Source organism: Amphiura filiformis, chromosome 3 (genome assembly GCF_039555335.1).
Source record: "Amphiura filiformis chromosome 3, Afil_fr2py, whole genome shotgun sequence".
In the NCBI taxonomy this organism is placed as follows: Eukaryota; Metazoa; Echinodermata; class Ophiuroidea; order Amphilepidida; family Amphiuridae; genus Amphiura; species Amphiura filiformis.
This window is the reverse complement of record NC_092630.1, coordinates 58,133,313-58,143,378: the sequence shown is the minus strand read 5'-3', so window position 1 is coordinate 58,143,378 and position 10,066 is coordinate 58,133,313. Positions and strand designations below refer to the sequence as shown.

At 35.4% G+C, this 10,066-nt stretch overlaps 1 protein-coding gene across 1 annotated transcript in view; it reads left to right on the top strand.

Moving 5' to 3' along the window:
* The first annotated feature begins 1,474 nt into the window (after nt 1–1,474).
* LOC140147360 (uncharacterized) overlaps nt 1,475–10,066 on the top strand; it is a 46,701-nt gene continuing 38,109 nt past the window's right edge. Inside the window, exons 1-4 of the mRNA XM_072169137.1 lie at nt 1,475–1,633; nt 5,365–5,523; nt 8,241–8,516; nt 9,425–9,635. Of these exons, the coding sequence (XP_072025238.1) occupies nt 1,573–1,633; nt 5,365–5,523; nt 8,241–8,516; nt 9,425–9,635 (707 nt within the window). The 5' untranslated portion in view covers nt 1,475–1,572. The remainder of the gene's footprint in view (nt 1,634–5,364; nt 5,524–8,240; nt 8,517–9,424; nt 9,636–10,066) is intronic.

Below are 10,066 nucleotides of genomic sequence, written 5' to 3'. Positions count from 1 at the left end.
TAATGTACGAGCCCCGAAGGGGGGAGGAGGAGGGGGCCGGACCGCTCCCCCCCTGAATCCGCGCCTGCCACCAGCTGTGTAACGAATCATATTCCAGCCCTAAAATTATACTGGGAAAAATCCTTCCACCTGATACTATGTAAAATGGGGGTAAAGTCAAGTACCTTTAAATGTACCCATGATTTTAACTGACAGTTCACACAGACTCTGAATGATTATACCACCGCAAACATATCTGTACAAAAGTCAATCGTCACAGTTGGGACATTTTTGGCTGCCGTTATTTGCCGGGACCAAACAATTTGTTAACAATTCTTTTATTCTGTCTGGTTTTGAATTTGAAGTAAAATTAACTTGAAAAGCAGCTCTTTTGGTAGAACGTGTTATATTTGCACCTGTAAAGCTTAATTAAGGGTATACGAGGTATTGTTGGTCGGAGCAGCCAAAAATTCATTATCTGAATCAATATATTATTGAAAAATAACACTTTGGTGTTTGGCAAAAGTTCATTCTACAAATCATATACTTTGAAAACTTGCTTAATTTATTGTTGTTAATGAGTTGTGTATATATACGTTTTACAAAAGTGTTGTTGTTTCAGCCCTCTTTACAACATAACTCAAGAACCACAGGACCTACAAAAGTATATCTGTGATATTTGAATTCTTCTACACGCCCGCTATGAATTGAGCAATGCAAATTTTGCTATAAAGCTCATTACCATTCGCAAGATGCTGTGAACTACTTTTTTTACTGCTTCGACCAACAATACACATATACCCTTAAAGAAGTTATATTAAATGTCAATTGGTTTTAAAGGGGCATTTCGTGATCCACAGCCTCATCCCCTACTTTTCCCAAAAAAGTTGAGATTTTTACACCACTGGATACCTCTGGCTACATAATGTTTATGTACCAAATATTTCTTGCAGATTAATTCGTTTAGCAAAGATATCGTGAAATTTGAATTTCGTTCTGGTGCACCAGAACGAAATTACAACATATTGTCTATGGAGCAGTGTAATACACATAATCATGCATAACTCGCGAACGCAGAATCGGAATCAACTAAAATTTTGGAAATAAGCTTTTTCGTGGATATCTACTGAAAAATGTCATAAAAAGAGGATGCTAGGATCACGAAATACTCCTTTAAGTTGTATGTCTTTAGTATACCGTATGTGAATAAAACAAAGCAAGAAATGATTGACACTCGGGTTGACACTTAAAGCAAGCAAAAGTTGCGCAAAATTCAGTCGTGACTCATTCTCTGAAAATCCAATTCCCAATATTCCAATATCAATTTGAAATCAGCAAGAGGAAGTAGATGAGTTTATTAGTCCGAATTTATTTCCAAATGGATAATATGGTTCAAGAACTTTAAATAACGAAGAATCGTTGACGTTTCTAGTTCACTGAATATGAACAAAATACCATTTTTGTATATTTAATTGAATCAACAAAATTTGGTCAAAGAGCATAGCAAATACAGAAAATGATTTCGAAACACTGTCACACAATACACACTTCAACTAGAACCCAATACTGGTGGAAGTGCATGTGATTGTGCGGATGATATCAACGGTTCTACATTACTACAGCATTTCCCAGCAACATTATACATATGCGAACAGTAAGTTTATGTTTTGTTTTCATGACTTGCGTTCTTTTTAATTATGTTTTTGAATTTTTGCTTTTTGTTTCTTATACTTATTAACCTGAGAACTGATAAACGGAAACCGGATGTTTTGCAGCATAAAGATCAAATTAAAGAATTTTCTAATGGATGATAAAGTCAAGTAAAATCTTCACGCGAAATCATAATGGGCTTACAATTATATACTGCGCACAAGAAGTATCCGAACACTTAAAACCAGGGGCGGCGCCAGGGTATTTTGATAGGGGGGGGGGGCAAAACAATTTTAGAAATTTGTTATGCGGCGCGATAGCGCTGCCCGTCGCGCTTGCGAAGACATTTGATGCACCAGGTGACCGCATCATTGGACGTACTAGTACGTGATTGGTTGCTCAAAGTCCACGTGATCTCATTTCCGAGCAATTTCCAATGATTTCCGAATTGGATTTGAAAAGGTCTATTGTTTGTTTGTTTGTTTGTTTATTTTCTTTAATTTTATGTGTCTGATAACTAACCCAGAAACACAAAAACCTTTTTTAAAACGTTTTAAATAAGTTATATTTTGGGTTTTGGTTTTTTAGGTAAAAACGTTTTAATAACATTAAAATGTCGGAGATCCAGGCCCCCTCTCTGGCTTGTTGTTGTTTGCAGTGCATCTGTTGTTTGCCAACATTAAAATGTCGGGTTATATATATAAAGGTCATGAAATCGTTTTAAAAACGTTTTGTATGAAAACACACTACAACAATATTTTTAAAATGTTTTCGAAATGTCATTGTAAACTATTTTTGCAAACATTTTTGGCCAAATATTTTGTCAACACTTAAATAACATTATGTTAAAATATTTGCACCCAGCAAACACAGCAATGTTCTTAAAATGTATTTTACAAAACGTTTAAATAACATTTAAATGTCGGGTTATATAAAGGTCTTGAAAACATTTTGAAAACGTTATTGTAAATATTTTGGGCAAACATTTTTGCAAAATAACATTCTGTTTAGAATGATTTGTACCAAGTTTTCAAAAATGTTTTTGGAATGTTATTAAAACGTTTTTATACCCTTTATACTGATATAACCCGACATTTAAATGTTGTGTTTGCTGTGCAGTAAATTACCAACAAATCTTATTTAATGTTATGAAAACGTTTTATACCATTAATATACCCATGCAATCATTTTTCAGTATAAAACAATGATTCATTGACATTAATTTTGACATGAATGCTCTTTAAAAGTTGAATCAATTAATGGTAAAATCACTATAGGAGGAGAAATAATGTTTGTAGTGTGATGCTATAGTTATTTCGTTGGCAAAAAGAGATGACGTTTACTTGCAAATGGTAGACTGCAGGGGTGTAGCCAGCTTTCTTGGTCGGGGGGGGGCAAAATAAAATTTTTGGGGCACAGACGAAAAAATTGCAGTTGCATCATACAATACATAGAGACGGTAAGTCTTCGAGCTTCCCGAAAAGGGCCTTATTGGGATGATGTGCGCGCGTAGCGAGAAGCAAATGGTATTTTACACTATTTTCGCCCGTTATCCGGCTAAAAAGGGCTTTATTGTTATAATGTGTGTGCGTAGCGCGGATAATTTTTGTATTTTACACTATTTTGGCCCTGAATTTTGTTAGAAAAGGGGCTTCTTGCCCTTTTTCTTTTCCTTTGCCCTCCTGATTTTCTCTTTCATTTTTTGTCAGAGGGCACTTTTTCTTTCATTTTTTGTCAGGGGGGCACTCTGGTAGACTGAAACAGTTGCAAAGATCTAAAGCGACGGCTTACTTACATAAAGGCGTATACAAGTAAAAGAAGAAATAACCATCGTGTATTGATTGAATTAAGAGGATGGATGTCAGCAAAAAAGCCATCACTTTAGATTAAGATGCAAGACGTTTGGTTAAACTGCAACTATTGAATTTTTGTTTTGGTGGAATATGTTGACAGAGGTCAATAATTCAACGGTACAATATGACAGTGGTGATTAAAAATCGGAATTGAAAACTATGAAACATCAAAAAAATTTCCGGGAATCCCTATTCTCTGTTACACACATTATACCCGATGCAGTTTTAATAGTTTTTATTTCCTTGTCGATTTGTGTGATGTTTTGTTCAATAGAGAGATTGTTGCAATACTTTAATTCGCGCCAGATCTTTTCAATAAAGATCGCCAAATTTGCAATGTATCGCATGGTTGACGTTCAGTGCATAATATTCAGAGTTCAAACCAAATCATGAAATGCACAGAGCATATAATATCAAACTCGTGAAATAACTATACACGTTACATGCACTCAGAACGCTATAGTCAGTCGATGACTATAATATATAAGTCCCAATCAGTCTTTTAAAGCCATATTATACCATTTCTGTAAAAATAGATTTATTTTAGTATTTATTTTCCATAAAATGTTAGCTTTTACTTTCAGATATGTCCCCTTTTAATTTTGAGCCGAACAAGTGAGGTAAAGCATTGAAATTTACTACTAGCGCCCATGCATGTTACTCCCGCGGTTCTAATACGGTACGATCCTCGGGGTTTGTGTGTATGTGTATTCCGCTACAGCACCTAAAAGTCTTGATTTTTGCAGAGTATCTTTATTGACTAAAGTATATTACAATCGTGTAAAAACAAGAATTTAAATTTTTTTTGAGGGCGTTCTCCTCAGCAAATGTTATAATATGGCTTTAAATGGCATATCTATTGCAAAAACAAGTTTAACTCAATTCGAAGAGAATAATTATTACATTACAAGTTGACACTCGTTGCAATTTCTTTATTCGTATTGCTCCTGAAAAAAGAGAAATTGTGAAATATATTTAGTTTGAAACGCTAAAGAGTTAATTCTAAAAAAGAGCTCCCGGTTAACTTAATTATTATTGTTAACTTAATCAAAAAGTGTGTTTTGTTGTGTATTCTGAAGTGGATTTGGGTAAAAGGTGTTTTGGGCCTTGAGTTATTAACGACTCTGGTGAAAGCATGTCACCAATAAAGTTTCTGGTCGCCTCTACCGGCATTCTCACATTCTCAATCAAACTTTGCGCAAAAATTTTAGTTCTGCTTTGATTCAGTGCCACATGTATTACTGTTGTACATCTTGGTATAGTGGCTTCACGCAGAACCACAAAAACAAAAATAAAGTGCAAATTACTCAAAATATGGTTGCTCGTTACATCTTGAAACTTGCTCCCAGAGATCACATTGTGCAACATGAGCTAAACCTTGTAAATCTGTTGAAATTTTGTGACAGAGTTAAACAGCTGAGACGTAATCATGTCTTTAACATTTACCATTGTCAATGTGCACTTTATCTTAGTCAGTATTTCACTAGAACATCAAATGCTCACTCTTATGGAACCAGATCAAGTAAATCTAATTTCAGCGTTCCTAGGGTAAGAGGTATTGCTTCAAGCACAATCTACTACAGTTCCATTTTGGACTGGAATGCACTCCCATCAAACATCAAGGGATTGCCTGCAAGTAAGCATTTAAACAAAATGTCAAACAACATCTGGCTAGCAAGTCTCGCAGTCAAGAGATGTTAGATTTCACTGGGTTTTTTTTGCTTCTCTTTTGTTCTCCCTCCCAAAACAAATTCCTCCGATTTCCCACAATGACCTCAAAACAGATAGTGCGCAGTTATTATTATCTAAATAACCATATTAATTATAGAATTATAGTCTACTTTCATGATATGAACATTATGTGTTTTCCAATTATTAATAGAAGCGACACAGTTGATTTCCCAAGCACCAATGGCCAAGTCAACTTTGAGAGGATGCAACCTTCAATGTGCAGTGATTTGGAGATTTACATTTACAATTGGTTTGTTGCTTATTGAATGGAAAGGGAATCAGTTAGCGGCCTATGCTCAAAGCATTGAAAGTAAGACAAAGAAAAACCCAACCGATCCTATTTTGTGACAGAAAACACATGTGTTATTATTATTATTTATATTATTGGATTGCTACACTTTGAAAAACTTATAGAAAAGAACACCTAAATGGACACACATATGTGTGTGTTTTTTAAAGAATTTAAAAAGATGTAAAAAACCGGGTACGCCCAAATATAAAGTTAGTATGATTTAAATATGAAACCACGAAAAACAAGGCAAGACACAATAACCAATTCACCGTACATTAGAAGAAGTGATGTAACAGGATTAATTGCCATAGCAATGGATTTACGCTGTTTTTGCCACGCACTATTCATCGTAGAAGTGATGAAACAATCGGATTAACTACCATAGCATGTTTGCAGACATACACAGGTGATGTGTGCAACCTGTGCAACATGTTTGTAGTGCTTGGCGATATATTCAAAAAATTGTATTTATCTATTGCTATGGTAATTAACCCTGTTACATCATTACTTCTACGGCGAATAAGAAGGATGCACTCATCACCAGTGTATGTGTGTAATGATGGTTGAATACTGTTTTCAAAGACACTAATCTTACAGGTGGAAGTGATGATCAACATGATGTGACAATTCTAAGTCAACTTAATTACCAAAATGGGCGCACCCAGACAAATATGGAACACCAATGTTTTCGCTTGCTATTGTCTCTAATCACCTTCCTGAACAACATATCCAAACGGGACAAAAAAGCACACAGGGGGAATGTTATCTTGTATATATCCAAAGTGGCCGCAAATGAGCCGTAAATGTCCTAAATTGTATTCTGAGTTACAGTGTAAAATGTGCATGAAGGTCGTATTCATCTGTACCTCAAGTTGGCGCGACATCTATCTCATTTGATAGTCAAACATCAATCAATAATCCTATTGTTGAAGAGGATAATAAGCTTCTACCTTAGATTGCTATAGAATTTTTAATAGCTCTGGTCTTTGTTTTCTTTGGCTAATCCTGTTCAAGTGGTGGGTTACCAGGCATTGTATTTTGTATAGGTATGTATCTATAACAATGTATAACCAACAATTAAAGCCATATTAAAATATTTCTTTAAAAATAGATTAGTATTTATTTTCCATAAAATGTTAGCTTTTATTGTCAGATATGCCCCCTTTTAATTTTGAGCCGAACAAGTGAGGTTAAGCATAGAAAATTGGAATTTACTACTAGCGCCAATGCATGTTACTCCCGCGGTTGTAATACGGTACGATCCTCTGGGGTGTGTGTGTATGTGTATCCCGCACGCCATGTACGTACTGTGCATATGAGTTCGACTAATATTTCCATCGTAATAATAAAACGACGGTTCCTGCGTTTTATTCAAAATCTCGGATTTTGACAAAACTACAGTACTTACAGTCTTGATTTTTGCAGAAAATCTTTATTGACTAAAGCACATTACAACCAGTATTTAAAAAAATTGTTGAGAGCGTTCTCCTCAGCAAATGTTATAATATGGCTTTAAAAATGAGAGAACTTTCTTAAACCTCGTTGACTTGGGGATGATTTGAAATGACCGCCAATTATGACTGTTTGATATTTATTGCCAGCAATGTGGAAAAAGAGACACATGTAGGAAACGAAAAAGCTACCATTTTGTTGAAGGAGCAAAGTTCAACAAACCATAACCCGCATCTGGATATCGTTTGAAGTCAAATGATAATTTAAAGCTTATGATGTATATGTATATTCGCCCAATTTTTTAATTTGAGCTCTGCGTTAGCGGCCATTTTGAATAAATGTAAATTACCATTTTCCCCTTTTTTGTCCTTTTTGGATATGTTATTCAGAAGGGGTTTAGAACCACCAGCAAGCAAAAACATGGGTGTTCCATTTCTGTCTAGCTCAAAGGTGAATTGACTCGTCTACTATGGCATTAATCCTGTAACGGCGTATTGTGGCGAATGATAGTTCAGAGACTGATTATCATTGCGTTAAAAAAACAAATGAAAACCGCTTAATGCAAACGACAAGAATTGAAGACCTGAGCGCAAGACGACCGTAAGTCCATTTGGCCCCTGAACATATACACTAAAGTTACGTATAGTTTCTTATAGTTTGATAATGTTTAATACATGTTCAGGGGTCAAAACAGATCTTTCACAACCTTATATGTGACGTGTCATGTCAAAAGGAGACACTTTTGGGCAGGTTATCATTTTTAAGATTCTTACATATCTTAAATATAGAGATATTTTGCTCCACAACGCCGTTTTCCCCAATGAAATCGGACATTCCTAAGCAAAGATATTGATTTCGTAAGTTATGGTATTATAAAATTGGAAATTGAGATATCGGCCTTTGAAAATATTATTGACAATGTTGAGAGTAGGAATTACCTTGAAAAATGTTTCAAAAATACAAGATGCCAGTTATATTCCGGTCTGAAACTATCAGATAATATTTTTAACATTAATAACATCACAAATTCACAACAAACCCAAATTGTGAAAAAATTACCACCGGGTAGATTTTTGGCTATTTCTCCATTTACGATCCTGCCCAAAAGTGTCTCCTTTTGACATGACACGTCACATATAAGGTTTTGGCCCCTGAACATGTATTACACATTATCAAGCCCTAAGAAACTATACGTAACTTTAGTGTATACATGTTGTTGTAATGACCCTTTCCCTACCATTGAAGAAAATGAATACCAAGTTTAACACTTTTATTGAATGCAGACAAAGATCGTATGTTTGTTGTTGACTTTGGCGACGGCAATACCACTGATCCTGGCAGGATATGGTATGGTATACCAGGAACAACTCCTTTTAATCTTCAACAATTTCCAACAACTGGAGCTGCTGATGGTATCAGCTATCACCCCTACATTGAGATAAATACGTATTGGACTGAAGTAAATTTAACTCCGTACGGTGATGGTCATAGTAAAATTAAACGAGCGACTTTTCTCAATTTTGATGAAGCGGACACGATAATATCAGAAGACCTTTTTTGTAAGTAACGATCATAAACCTCATCATCAAAATAAATCTCATAAATTGTATGTATTATTACTCAATGACACCTTGGACCACATTCGTGTAAACTCCCACAAATTATTATTTTTTATTATTCCCTGTGCTTGGAACTTGTGGAGGGAGAACAAACATACACAATGAGCCACCAGTTCCCAACGATCATGAATCTATACATTATAAAATAATCATTATGTTTTAGAACAGGAACAAAAAAAGGTCAATCACAAAAGAGACAAATACGATGGACAAAGACAACGTTCACTCTCACCCACAAACAAAACAAATTACAAGCACCAGTCTTGTGTCTATAAACAAGGGCACACATTACATGGTTACACCCATCTTGATCCAGCTTATAGTTTTCTACACATGTTTTCTGATATACAGACGTTAATTAGAAGTTGATTTCCGAGGGTGTACGATAGCCCTTCTTCAAACTAAATTATATATGTGTAAATGTTCACACAAGAGCGATCAGAAAAGCTTCTCAATCCGCTATTATCAATAGATAGGCAATCACAGATCATGTTCTTAAAAAAGACCACATCATATACTGGGAGGAGGCTAAGATTATGATAGGCAGAAAGGCAGACAGATACAAAACGTTGGATCAAAGAAGCAGTACAAATCAGGCAGCACCACCATGAACAGAGACGAGGGGTAATGACGATTTTCTGAAGAAGAAACCAACTGGCAACCGCGATGCTGAGCAACGAGTGGTAAACAGATGGTCGTCACAACAACATCAGTGTTGATAAAAAAATCTGACGGATTTCAAAACGTCCATAGTAAATGCTGTTTTATTGGACTAGAACTATGAATTTCGTCTTTATTCAAAACAAGAAGGATCACATTAAAAGTGTTATCTTTATTTTCAACATTAGGGCCTACTGAGATTATCGTCGATACGCAAGCTGCAGCTCTGTACTGGGTGAACAATGACATTAACGGAGTAGGTGGTGGATACGCAGATAGGCCTTTTCATGTTTGTGTCATTGAGAAGTCAGATTTAGATGGCAAAAACAGGATGCAAATTGTTCCACCTTCTCATGAAATGAAGCTCACATTTGCATTAGCTTTCAATCAATACAGCAGGTAGGTTATTGAACTTCATGAAATCTTTTAACTCCCTTGAGCATCTCAATGTACTGCATATTGATTTTCGTATTCACTCTTTCTAACTATATAATCAAAAACAAAATATCTTCTAATCACAAGGATTCAGGAAATGTATAGCTTGACCTATCAGTCTATAATATCGAATTGATTAATTCGAATTAAACAATTCATTGATGTTAGCACTGGGTAGTAGCCATTACAGCCAGTAGACAGGAAGTCTAGAAAGCTGACCTCAACGCTGTAGGTGGTCTTCCTGTACTTTTGAATGGGACAGCAGTAACCTTGGGCATGTTTTAGGCCAAAATGTTGGATTTTTCAGATTTTTTTCTAAGTTTGTGAGAGCATAACAAGACTATCCGTCGATGGATTTTTATTTCCGTCGGTAGATATTTTTAAAATTAAGTTTT